Below are 13,296 nucleotides of genomic sequence, written 5' to 3'. Positions count from 1 at the left end.
TGAAGATTGAACTCAAGGCTTCATGCATGCTAGGCAAGTGCTCTACCATGGAGGCACCACCTTAGCCCACAACACATTTTTTTCCAAAGGCACCTCAAATACTACCTGGGGCCACCCAGGTGTTAGGCCACAGAACAAGTCTTAAATCTTACAAGGCTGGAGCCATGGGCTGGTGAGGCGGCTTGGCACTTCCCGCGGCTTGACACTTCCCGCCATGTCTGACAACTTGGGTTCCATCCCCAGGTCCCACATGGCAGGGGGAGGAACCACTTCCTGAAAGCAGTCTTCTGACCTCCACATGTGTTACAACCACCCATCCCACACACACACATACACACACACTCAAGTCCTAGCATATTCCCAATCATAAATAGGATAAATCTAGAAACTAGCTATAGAAGAAAAACTGAAAACTCCCAAATGTGAAAACTACACACCAAATGACTAATGGTTCAAATGTGAGAAAATAGAACATGTTTAAATAAATAGTGTAGGTGGAGTTTTTCTGTCTCAGCAGCTGCCCCCAAATAACCATAAAGAGGCTTAATATTAATTATAAATGATTGGTCAATAGTACAGGCTTGTTACTAGCTAACTCTTAGAACTTAAATTAACCCATTTCTGTTCATCTATGTGCTGCCACATTGCTCATTACCTCATTTTGTACTTGTCCTGCTTCCTTTCTGTCTCACTAGACTCCTCTGAGTCTGCCCTTTTTCTTCCTAGTGTCCTTAATCTGGTTTTCCTGCCTAACCTCATCCTGTCCAGCTACTGGCCAGTCAGCTTTTTTATTAACCCAATCACAGCTACATATATTCACACAGTGTAAGTATAAAGGAATATTCCACAGAATAGAAGTATATTGGACCCAGTTTACATACACAAACACCATCAGTTGATTGCCAGTTGCAAAACTTAAAAAAAAAAAAAAGTCATAAGGAAATGGTGTTGGAAAAATAATATACACATGCAAAAGAATTAAGCTGCATACTTACCTTAGACCAGATATATGTGTTTACTCAAAATGGGACAAAAATATAAAACACATCAAAATTAAATACTTACTCTCAGACTATGGAGGCTGAGGCAGAAGAATTGCTTCAAGTCAGCTTGAATGGCCACACAGTAAGTTCCAGGTCAACCTGAGCTAAAGCAAAATCCTGTCTTAATAAATCAATCTAAGGCTTGGGCAGGACTGGAGTAGAGCACTTTCCAAGTATGCACAACACCCTGGGTCTGTCTGATTCCTAGAGCATCATAAACGGGCACAGTGATACGTACATTTGGTCCCAGCACTTGGGAGTTGGAGGCAGATGATCAGAATTTAAGATTATCCTCAGCTACATAGCAAAATTGAGACCAGCCTGGGCTATAGAAGACCGTCTTTAAGAAGGAAAGAACTCGTACACATTTACACACACACACACACACAAATTTTAACTTACCTCAAAATGGTAGTCCTCTATACATGTGACCTCTATAAATTCTGAACAGGCACCCTTGAGCACAACTCCAGACATCACCACCACATTGGGCTGAGAATACCTTGGCTCATGTCACAATGGCATCCTGGGTCTCCTGTTGTGGGACCCTCATTTATTCTTGGTCTGGGCATTTACTGGGAAAGACCCCTTCCTGTCCTGGCTATCTCTGTAATGTTGGTTACCAGCAGGGGGCAGAGGCAATCCAGAGGGATGGCATGGCTGAGCCTGGCAGGGAACCTCAGGCCTCTTCCTCACCAGTAACACTGATTCTAGACTAGTTTTGGCAGGGTGAGAATCAAGGGCTGCATGATGACTTTGATGTCATCACCCGCCATCAACTCCTGCTATTTCAGTATCTAAGACACTTTCTCAACAAGGAAGCAATTCTCCGGAAACTGAGGAGCATAGATAACCATGAAGAACCAGCAGGAACGTCAGAGGGATACCATGCTGCCCCTCGGCCTCAGTCAGTCAGTAATCCAGGGTGCAGCTCAGCGGGATGGAGTTCAGCAGGTTGAAGTACAATCTCACTTGTTCCAGGACTGGCTCTGGGACCTTGGAAAGGCTCCTCGCCCTCTCTGAGCAGGCAGTTCCTTTTCTGTAATGTGTAGAGCCATCCCTCTCTTCGACTGAGGTCCCCCAGAGCCCAAGGACTGGGGATGGGTACCAAGACAGGCTACGGGGGCCAACCAGCCGCAGAGGAGCTTGTAGCCAGGTCAGTCAGTCCAGCTGTATGCTGAGGTGTGCAGCAACCAGGAGGCTGCGTTCCTCAGACTTGACTTCTCAGACTAGGGTAAGCTTAGCTTCAAGAGATGGTCTCTGTAAGCTGGGGACACTGGGAAGGCAGATGAGAGTCCTAGGTCAAGAAGGGGCTGTGTCTACCCATCCCCACATGTCAAAAGCAGCTGTGCAGAGTCCTTGTAGAAAGTTGGCACCTGTCAATGTCAAACTCCTTTAGATTCAACTCGGAGCCTATGTTTAAGTAGGAGGACACATCCTGTGTCATGCCGACGTCACAGCTGTATGCTTAGGACTGTCTCATGTTCACTGGTACATTGGTTCATACTGCTTTCCCAAAATGGAGGACCTGGCCAGGGTTGAGACTGGATACTGGAAGCCAGCCGAGCATCCAACAAGGGCCACAGAGATGGGTACAGACAGCAGGATGAACATGGACAGGCCTGGCACACTGCCCAAGTCAGGACTGGCATTCCTATCACCTGGCTTTAAACAGGCTGGTTTGCTTTGACCCTGTCTGCACAGCAGCATGCACCATCATCTAGAAGCCACACACCACTCTGTCCAGATGACACACAGAAACATGCCAACACAAAAACAGGTGATAACAAATACTTTTGTAAAATATTTATTCTAAAAAAAAAAAAATCACACTGTACAAATTTAGCTAGAACCTTCTCAATGCTCAGATTTATAAAAATGTCAACATAACAGAGACTAAAAGGGACAAACTTTCACCGCTTTCTTTTGAAGTTAGGAAGGAAAAACAAAATGATTTTCTTTTTTTTGTTTTGTTTTTTGGTTTTTTTTTTTTTCCTGGTACAATGATAGTAAATTTCTAAAAGATAGCCAACAAGCCAGCGTCAGATGTGCAAGGTTGGCCTGCTGGCCTCCACAGTTCCATTTCTGCCCAGCTGAATCAGAATCCATGAGGTCAAGCGCAGCTTTCCCCGCAGGTGATGCGGGCTCACTGAGACTTAGTGGGACTCCCAGAGCAGTGATAGACAGGGTGACCATCCGTGCTGAGAGGAGAAAGCCTGCCTGTCTGCTCCTGATTCCCGTTTCTCTAACACTGTGGATTTCCTGGACCCCATTGAAGGTCTGTGCACAGCCCGCAGCTGCTCTGAGGTGTAGTTTCTGGAAGTTAAGGGGATGTAGGGACCTCGTCAATCTGCCCGTCACACAGAGGCAGGAGTACCACAAGAGGAAACCCCAGCCTGGGAATCCTTACACTAAAAGCGTCTCCGAAGCTGCTTAGCTGGGCTCTGCCATCTCTAACTGTCTGGCCACTTTGTGTGCAGGGGCTCCCTCCACGACAAATCTCAAGTTCTTCCACACACACACTACTGGGAAAGTAACTAAATCAAGTGGGTAACAAGGCAGAGCGAGGTCTCAACAGCCATGGGCTCAGAGGCTGAGAGGCACATTTCACATTCCGGGTGAGGTGACAGCTGAGGTCACAGCCATGGGTGCCAGGCAGGGTCCATGCGACACAGGTTGTCCAGGCTATTGGCGGCAGCCACCAGGGTGTTCACCTTGCTCTCCCCGCCATCGAACTGGGCCAAGTTGTGCAGGCGGGTCATGATGGCAGTGACAGCTTTCTGAACCAGGGAGACTAGCTGCTGGCTGTCCATGTTCTCGGGCTGCCCGGCTGCCGACAACGGAGAGGAAGTGTCTTCCTGGGTCTTTTTATGCCAAGCAATGATCTCGTCCCGGAGCACAGTTTTCAGAATGCCATCCACCTGTGCAAAGGAGAGGGGAAATGGCTTGTGTCCCACCAGGAGTGACAGGGGCAGCTTTATGGTGTGGGCCCATCTAACAAGAGTGGCCAGGGCCAGGCTGCCACCCAGGGACTGAGCAAAGCACTTCTTCCCTGACACAGTGCTGGGATAATCGGCTGGGAATCCATTAGAATGTAGTCGGGGTCCCAGGCACAGAGAGGACACCCAGAAATGGCAGGCTTGAAGGATGTGTCCTGCCACTGAACTCAGAGCAGACAGCCCTGTGCTTGCCAGGGTGCTGAGGGCGTCTCGGTGAGGTAGGCAAGTGAAGGGTAAGTAAATTCAGTCCTGGCTTGGCTTGACACACACACACACACACACACACACACACACACTTCTCTGAACAAGGCCACTGAGTCACTGACATACAGCTCCCCAGCAACCCTTAGCAACTCCCATTTCTCAGCAAACACATCCTGAAACATATTTTGGAAGTTGGAGACACTAGGCTTATCTGGACTGGTTTTAGTGGCATACACGTTAAGACCAACTGTTCTCTGAACTAACTCCTAGGTGAAAAAATATCCTATTTACCATCTTATATCTATGGTAATAATGAATATTATGAATTAATTATGAATAACTAGGCATTCATGAGCAGTCAGCTGAGGCTTATATAACTCAAGCCTGTTAGTCAAAACAAAACCCCACCTATACTTCACACTCCTAGGGACGAAATCTTCCTCCTCTTTCTGCTCCTAGTATCTGCTCCAGGCTCACACTTCATCTTTGAGTACCCCTTGCTATTTGCCTATCTGTCAACTGTTTATTTTTAAACATTTTAGAATTATTTTATGAATTTCAATGTTTTTGCCTGCAGCATTTAAGTGTACATGTGTGCCTAGTGCCCCACATGAGTCATTACAGTTACAGATGGTTATGAGCCACCATGTGGGTGTTGGAAATTGAACTGGGGTCCTCAGCAAAAGCAATGAGTGCTCTTAACCAACGCAGCCAACTCTCCAGCCCCCATCATCAGTTTTTTTTTAAAACAAGAGCCTCAAAACACCTCATCTATAGCAGCAACCATTGGCACTACCAGTACACCGTGCATATCCTAGGTGTTTGTGTCTGCTTGGGCCTCATTCCAACCCTGCAGAAGGGAGGCAGCATGCCAGAAAATACTTCAGCCCTTTCATGCCAGCAAGTGCGTAAGATGGGAGCTGAAGCTGCTCCAGAGAACTACAAAGCAGTGCTCCAACCAAGGACTCGAGGTTCCTTTTGGCAAAGGGACCTCCCTCTCATTCTGTACGTCTTTAGACAATGAGCATTCCAAACCTTCTCCCAACACTCCACTCTAACACCTCCTTCCTCGTTTGCAGGCCTGAGCACCACTGAGCGCCCAGGCGGCATTACGGAGTGGCCCGGCTGCTCACGGGAGGACACTGAGACCCACCTTGAAGTTGGGCTGTGCAAAGCACCGTGCCACAGCAATCATGGAGGCCGTCAGCGGGCCTGAGACCCCGATGGTGGTCAGGAACTCAGAAATATTGGGCGTGAGGCGGAAAGGGACTGGACGGTTCGCATCTAAGTCCCCAGTTGCATCATTTATGTCGAATCGGAAGTAAGCCACATTCAGCTTGCCTGTGTCCTACATTTTAGAGGGAGACATTTTTAAGCTCCACCCTGGCAGGACAGAGGGGTCAAAGCAGGGTCTAGCTGTTGACAGCAAATTACCTGAGCAATCTGTAACATCTCAGGGTTGAGTCTATTGAGATGCAGGACGAACTCTGCAAAGCCGATGAGCGCCAGCTGGATGGTGAACATCTTGCGGAAGGTCCAGTAGTCTGTAGCATTGGGGAAGGTGTGCAGGGCCCACTCCTTCAGCATGCTGCGGGGGACCATGTTGCTCTGGACCTCTTTGAGAATATCTCGGAGGACCTGGAACACATCACTCTATGAGTCTTTGCCCATGTTTCCTGGCAGATGGAAAGCTCTTGTATTGCAACTCCTGGTTCACTTAGCATCTGACTCAACACTGCAGACCTAAGTTTCCCTCTGAGCTTGATGGACCCACTGCCAGTGAGACTGTCTGAATAGAAGCCACGGCTGTGCGGAGCATGCCTCTCAAGGTCAACACACAAAGCTACTTTCACCTTTGCTGCCTCAGAATGCAACATCCAGCTAACAGAAGGGACAAAGGACAGCTGGATACCAATATCTTCTTTAAGTCATGTAGAGAGAAGTGTCATAAACCAAAGAGTTAATTTAAAAAAAAAAGCACACATTTGCATGAACTCAGTTCTGTGCTGCAAGACACCAAATCCCAGGAAGTGAGACAGCTTTAGTCTAACTGGGAAAGGCCAACACCAATTTGTCCAGGTCTCTAGAAACTGCAAGCTCCTAACAACGATCAGATGAACTCATCTAGGAACAGCAGGCTGAGTCCTGGCAAGAACAGTGACCCTGGTGGCACTTTCACGTGTCTTTCTGCCAGTCTCCTCCCCACCTCCACAGTGGCCAGGACTGCTAGCCCTCACCCCTGGAGTTGCCCCCCACCTGACCTATCTGCCCACAGGGGCTGTCCCTGTTTCAATGACGTTCACTCAGTGATACAATGTTTACTGAAAGAAGCGAAGGTAACTAACACTGCAGGGGCCAGAGACCACACCACCAGCTAGAGCCTGCAAGAGCCTGGCCAAACACAAGAGCTGGTGCAGGAGATGGGGTGGGAAGGGCCGCGGCTTTGACAGCTCCAGAACATTCCAGGAACCTAGAAGGTCAAGTGTGTTTAACTGGATGTGACCCCAAGGCTCTGCCCCAGTGGCAGTGAGAGCAAAGGCAAAACTACAAACTGTTGAACGTGCTGACGGCACGGTCCAGACAGACAGACACCATCAAAACAGACATGAGCATGTTGGTTCAAACATCTAAGAAGATCTGTCACATCAAGGGTTGGGGTGGTAGTTTAGTGGTAGAGTGCTTAAGGCCCAGTACTACCAAAATACACACATTCACAAACACACCTACCAAACCATCTATGGATTACCAAACAGAGTGGATTTTAATGGCTACAGGTGACAGAGGAACAGACTAAGTCCAGGAAAGTCACGATGCCATATAAAAATGTCTAGAATTCACTATAAAAAGACAAATCAGGGGCTGGAGAGATGGCTCCGCAGCAGGCTGCTATGGCAGAGGACCTGGGTTGGGTTCCCAGCACCCACGATGCTGCTTGCAACCTTATGTAACTCCAGTTGCATGGGATCCACCAACCTCGATGACCTTCAAGGGCACCAGACATGCAGATGGTGCACAGATATGCATTCAGGCAAAACACCCATATACATAAAAGTGGACTTCAACAAATTGTCCAACTTAAAAATGGGTAGAGGACTTGAACAGGTATCATGAAAGGAAAAAAAGATAAATAGCCAGTAATACAGAAAAGACTGTTGTCATCACTGGGGAGTGACTACTAGTACTTCATGCCCTCCAGGGTGGCTACAGTGGGGAAAAAGGGGGGCAGGCAATAAACAAGGGCAAGGACACAGAGGAATTAGGACACACACTGCTAAAATGTTCGACATGGAGTCACTATGTAACCCAACAATTCTACACCTGGGTGTAGAGATAAATACATACTCAGAAGTGAACACATATTCACACAGACAAGTATGACAATGTCCACAGCAGCTGTCATTATAGAGCCAAAAGTAAATAAATATCCAAAGCCCACCAACTGATAAATGGACAGACTAAAAGCACGACACTCATATACTAGAATATAATGCGGCCATGTAAAAGAAACAGCGTGCTAACACAGGCTAGCAGAGTGGATCAAATCACTGTGGGTGAGAAGTCAGACCCCAAAGTCCAATTCCATTCACAGCATGCCAAGAACAGGCAACACCAGACGCAGAAGACCCATGGTCCACCTGGGGCTGGGGGGGCTGGGGTTTGGAGAGAGATGGGGAGTGGCAGCTGATGGCCATACAGCTGAGAATCAGCTACAGACACACAAGGCCTTCGAGGATGGCTTTTACAGCATGAAATTTCATCTCAATAAAAGTGCTATTAAAACCACTAGAATGGAGCAGAGTTAGCACAAACCAACCAGGTGTAGAGAGGAAGCTGGGGATCTGGGAGTCACCCAGGGGGGCCAGTATTTCTACTCAGGCAGTGCCTGTGAGCTAAACCAACACCGTTCCTCGGGCTACTACTGGCGAAGCGCCTAAGCTTTAGCTAGTGGCTTCCTCTGTCAGAGCAGAATGATGGCCGCCTCTCTCATGAACATCTCACATCTGCCCAAGGGGCACACAGAATGACCAAGCCGTGACCTGTGCTATAAAACACCTAATTCTCAACTGAGGAGGCCTCAATTCTGTCTAGAAACCTATGAGTAAGCAGGGACTTACTCCCTCTGCCTGAAGAGGCGGGGAACTGCCTCAGACCCTGCCAGCCAGGACCACCTCAGGTTCTCCCTGCTCAGGAGGTAGAAAGGATGCCCTATGGGCTCTAGCCTCCTAAATAAAGCCCAATGTTGCAGGACCCAGAGAAACTACAATGAGCCCCGGGCAACACAGGGCAGGTCATGGCTTCCACCCCGTGGCCTCTCCTGGTAATGCACAGAAGGACCCCATGGCACCTGGGGAGGGGCCAAAACAGCTGCCTCTTGCCGCTCCATACAACCCTGGACAAAATCTTCCCAGCCAAGGGCAGGAATCTGCAAATAAGGAGAGGGCCCTCTGTCACCCTGGGAGCACAGGCTGTCTGAGATTCCTATGGCCCACTCGGTGCTCCTGCCCCAGGCAACCCAAACGGCTGGGTCCCAAAGGTTTCAGTCGGTCATGTTTTTGCATTTCAGAAACCCCACAGGGTCTAGATGTGTGTTACCCAATGTCACTGGCTGCCAAGTGAGCATGCCATCCACTGGTGTTAAAGTCTAATTTCTGAGCTTTTCCCTAAGTGCAGGGCAGGGACAATGGACTCTCTGAGGTCAAGAACCTCACCACAAACCCCCTGCAGCAGATGGTCACCAGCCATCTGACCTCTCCCATCTCATGAGAAGTGAGCAGTCCCTCTCAGAACATCCTACTATAACGAAGCAGCATGGACAGAGGCCCCAGGCAGCAGCTGGCCTCCTGCCTGGTACCTGGTGGCTGGCCTGTGTTCCCCGTGCCTGCACTGTGGCCAGCCTGTCGTAGTAACGGGAGATGGGGTTGTCATGCTCAATGCCCTTCTTGGCACAGCGCTGCTTGTAGATCTCCACGAGGGAAAGTGAGGAGGGATTGTCTTCCACGAGGCGCATCTGTGGGGACACAGCCACAACCCGAGGAACTGGGGAGGAAAGAGGACAAGGTAAGGGAGAGTGACCGGGTCAGCACTCAGCATTCCCTTTCCACCACCAGACAGAGCTGAAGAGCCCAGGTCACATACCTCAGTTACTCAGCAGATGCCATAAAGCACCACCCATAGGGTTAAGTCCTCACTGGGTGCTCCAAGCATCCTTCACCAAGGACCCGACCCACCGCTCACTCTTTACAGCCTTTCCTGGCTGGACACCACTCTGACTCTAACACACCTGTTACATTTGTGGACCCGCACCTACAAGGGCTGCCTCCATCTCTGCATAGAAGGTAACTGACATTTCTCTGTGACCTGAGGTTCAGTGATGGACTCCATTCCTAACAGAACTCCAACAGTCTGTTCCCATGACTACTGCAGAGCTGAGGTGTGGCTCCTGGAGCAGTGTGTATTTGGGGATGGCACCTGTCACGGCCAGACTACTGAGCTCCAGTTGGGAGCAACCCAGCAGGTAGGTACACCCCTGCGTGGCACCACAGCCGTCTCCCTATGATGCCAGCTGGCAGAGTCACGGACTTGTGGGCACGTTGGGTTCTTCATCTTCATGGGGACAGTCCCCATGATTAGACAAGATAATAATTAAGATGCTACTTGAAGGAATAAAGTCAGCTGGAGGGAACGGAGACTGACTGCCTTCTTGGTGCACCCTGTTCTGGCTGCTGAGCGCCAAACATGGGGTAGTGCATGTGGGCTGCACCACGGGTGTGCGTTTTCTAATTTGAGACCATGGCTAAACCACAGCTGCTGGCCTGCTGCCCTGACTTCCATCCAGGAGACATTCCCATAATGATTCCAAGACACCAAGTTGGACTTGGTACCACATACTAACCCAGGGATGGGAAGCAGCACGGACCACAACACATACATGCTACAGCGCACACAACTTTCTGATAGGACTAATTTCTTCAGATTTCTTCTTGAATTCAGAAGATTTATTTTAGCTGGGCATGGTGGTACATGTCTTTAATCTCAGCACTGGGGAGTACATAGTGAGTTCCAGGGCAGCAAGGCTACATAGTGAGCCCCTACCTCAAAAAAACAAAAAATATATAACAAACAAAACAACACCTCCCCAAACCTAAAGACTTTTATATATTTATTCATCTTTTAATTTTTTTTTTTTGAGACGGGTTTCTCGGTGTAGCCCTGGCTGTTTGTTTTTTAGTTTTTAAAAAGATTTATGTGTATGTGTGTGTATTTTGCCTTAATGTATATATGTGCACCATGAGAATGCCTGGGACCCACAGAGACCAGGAAAGAGTGACAGATGGCTGTGAGTTGCCATGTGGATGCTGGGAAACAAACCCAGTCCTCTTAAGTGCTGAGCCATCTCTCTAACTCCTTATTTTTAATTTTTAATTTTATATATACATTGTGTTTGTGTGTGGTTATGTGCATATGAGTGCAGTTCTCATGGAGGACAGAAGAGGGTGTCAGATGCTCTGGAACGGGCATGACAGGAAATGAAGTAGGCGCTGGAAACCTGTCTCTCTCTTGCAAGAGCAGCATGTCTCATGCACTGAACCATCTTCTCCAGCCCCTGAATCTACAGATTTTAGGATATTAAAAGCTAAAGGTCAGATGTCTCTGATCAAAATGAGCTAGGTTAAGCTGGACAGAGTGGCACACATCTTTAATTCCAGCACTTGGGAGGCAGAAGCAGGCAGATCTCTGAGTTCCAGGCCAGAGAGACTGTCTCAAAAAAAAAAAAAAAAAAGTAGGGGTAGGGAGCGGGGGTTGGTCAACCCTTCACTGTTAGAAGAAGGGCCATGTAGGATTAGAACCCCGGTACTGCAGGAGGGCTGCCACTTCAGAGATCACACACCAGCAGCCCAGGTGCAGAGAGACTATGCTGGGAACTACCTGATAACATGGCCTGCTGCTCTCGGCTGAGCCCCAAGACAATGCCAACCCCACACAGTGCTACAGTCCCAAACACAACTGTGCAGAGCTGGAAACAGGAGGTGAGAGACCAGCTGAGGCAGGCCGTGCCTGAGCCGCCCTGTCAACAAGGTGGGACTCTCGTACCTGTGAAGAACAAGTGTCTCTTGGTGGTCTCCTTCCTCTTCTCCAGGCAAGGGTTCAGCAGGCGGAGCAGCTGCAGCACACGCTCCTCCCGCCGTGACTCGGTGAGGCAGGCATCGTTCATGACCAGGTACGGGTAGATCTTGCCATTGTGTCCTCTGATGTAGAGCCTGCGGGCCGCTGTGTTATGCTTCTGTACAATCTCCACTCGGGGCATAAAGCTGCGGAGGCGGATGGAGGAGAATGTGAGCTAGACCCGTCCTTGGGGAAACAGTGTTAAGGACTATCACAGACAAGCAGGCAGGGCAGAGCAGCTTAGCGGCCACAGAGATGTGATGGTAATCTAGGATGTACCTAGGACTGACGGAGGGAAGGGGGATGGGGGGACTTGGAGGAAAGGGGGACAGGTCTGAGTGTGTGGAAAGGCAGTCAATTCAGAAATAAAGAAGTTGCAGTCAGCTGCTGGAGGCAGCCTCTCTGAAGTGCTGCTCATACCTCAAGTGGGACTCAACTCTCTAGTAAATTCTACAACTGCCAATGATGCTGTTACTTTTATTTATTTATTCTGGCTTTTTCCAATTACAGTTTGTTTTTTTGAGACAGGGTTTCTCTGTGTAGCCCTGTCTGTCCTGGAACTCACTCTGTAGACCAGGCTGACTTTCAACTCACAGAGATCCGCCTGCCTCTGCCTCCCGAGTGCTGGGATTAAAGGTGTGCACGATCGCCTGGCTTCCAATTTCCGATTACATTTTTATTTTCATTTTGCATACATGGTGGCAGCCAGAGTGGGCTCTCTCCTTCCACCACGTGCATTCTGGGTATGGAACTTGGATCATCAGGCTTGGTGGCAGGCCTCTTTACTCACCGGGCCATTCGTTGGCCCCTTTTCTGTTGTTCTGGATAGGGTCTTACCAGACCTGCCTGGCCTAGTACTTGCCATGGAACCCAGAGTGGTTCTAACTCAGAACCATCTTCCTGCCTTAGCACCCCGAGTCCAGGACTTACAGATGTGCACCCCCACACCTGGGTCCAGATATGCTTTTATATTGCACAGTAAGAGTTAACACCTGGCACAGTTCAGTTTGCCAAGTTCTATGGTGATTCAGAGAAGGTCTCTGCAGATAAGCCTGGTCTTCTCTCAGGACACTAACTATAATCAACTCAGGTTCTGAAGACACCACCAACAGAAATGCACACCCCACACCAAGGAACCAGCACGGCAGCCCCCCCAGGCCGTCCCCAAGCCCCTCTGCGTGCTAGGCCCTGTACTCACCGAGCAATCTTGATGTAATAGTGCGTCGGCTTGGGCATCAAAAACTCCCCAGGGATCTCCACTTCAGCTGTCTGAGCTGAGAAATTGCTCAAGAACCGACACTTTTCTTCTATGAGGAAGAATTTGGGAAGCTGCTTGGTTTTAGCCTCAAGGATTTTGATCCACTTTTTCAACTTAGAAATCAGATTATGAAGTTTCATGGATCCTGGGACACTGAAGTCAAAATCTGCAGAATAAAATAACCATGATGAAAACCAGCTTCAAGGGCTAAGGATAATACAGCTGGGTTAGTAGAGTGCCTGCACAGCATGTCGGAAGTTCCGGGTTCCATTCAGGGACAGGGCTAATGAGAGGGTTGAGGAGGCAGTGCACCAGGCCTTGGGCTGTCCCACCTAACAGCCCCACATGGACTTCACTGCATATAAGCAGTCTGTTTCGGGTTAGTCAATGTATTTTCTTTCCTTCAATGACACCTATCTGGTTTACAATTGATTTTTTTACATGATGATGGACGGAGATAAGCAGAGTTGCACTTTATGCTCTGTATTTGATTCCTCTGAATTCCTTACAAGGGGCTGGTGACGTAGCTAAGTGGTACGGTGTCTGCCTAGCTGTCTATGCTCGACACCACTAGCATGGGTTCTCAGAGACTCATCCCAGCTGAGGTGTGCACCAGTAACTCCCTTCC

The 13,296-nt window shown here is 49.0% G+C and overlaps 1 protein-coding gene across 11 annotated transcripts in view; it reads right to left on the bottom strand.

Moving 5' to 3' along the window:
* Positions 1–2,834: 2,834 nt before the first annotated feature.
* The window catches only part of Trrap (transformation/transcription domain associated protein), a 97,249-nt gene continuing 86,787 nt past the window's right edge, over positions 2,835–13,296 (bottom strand). For 7 of the 11 annotated variants that reach the window (XM_052754426.1, XM_052754422.1, XM_052754427.1 and 4 more), the window contains 7 exons: positions 12,609–12,834; positions 11,339–11,556; positions 9,099–9,283; positions 8,592–8,669; positions 5,681–5,884; positions 5,400–5,594; positions 2,835–3,964 (listed from right to left, as the gene is read on the bottom strand). In XM_052754426.1, coding sequence (XP_052610386.1) covers positions 3,680–3,964; positions 5,400–5,594; positions 5,681–5,884; positions 8,592–8,669; positions 9,099–9,283; positions 11,339–11,556; positions 12,609–12,834 — 1,391 coding nt within the window. In that variant the 3' untranslated portion in view covers positions 2,835–3,679. The remainder of the gene's footprint in view (positions 3,965–5,399; positions 5,595–5,680; positions 5,885–8,591; positions 8,670–9,098; positions 9,284–11,338; positions 11,557–12,608; positions 12,835–13,296) is intronic. The other 4 variants (XM_052754428.1, XM_052754430.1, XM_052754431.1 and 1 more) reach the window with 1 other exon arrangement.

Source organism: Peromyscus californicus, unplaced genomic scaffold (genome assembly GCF_007827085.1).
Source record: "Peromyscus californicus insignis strain IS unplaced genomic scaffold, ASM782708v3 Scaffold_2__1_contigs__length_46816999, whole genome shotgun sequence".
Classification (NCBI taxonomy): domain Eukaryota; kingdom Metazoa; phylum Chordata; class Mammalia; order Rodentia; family Cricetidae; genus Peromyscus; species Peromyscus californicus.
The sequence above is the reverse complement of the archived record's forward strand: the minus strand, read 5'-3'. Positions and strand labels throughout refer to the sequence as shown.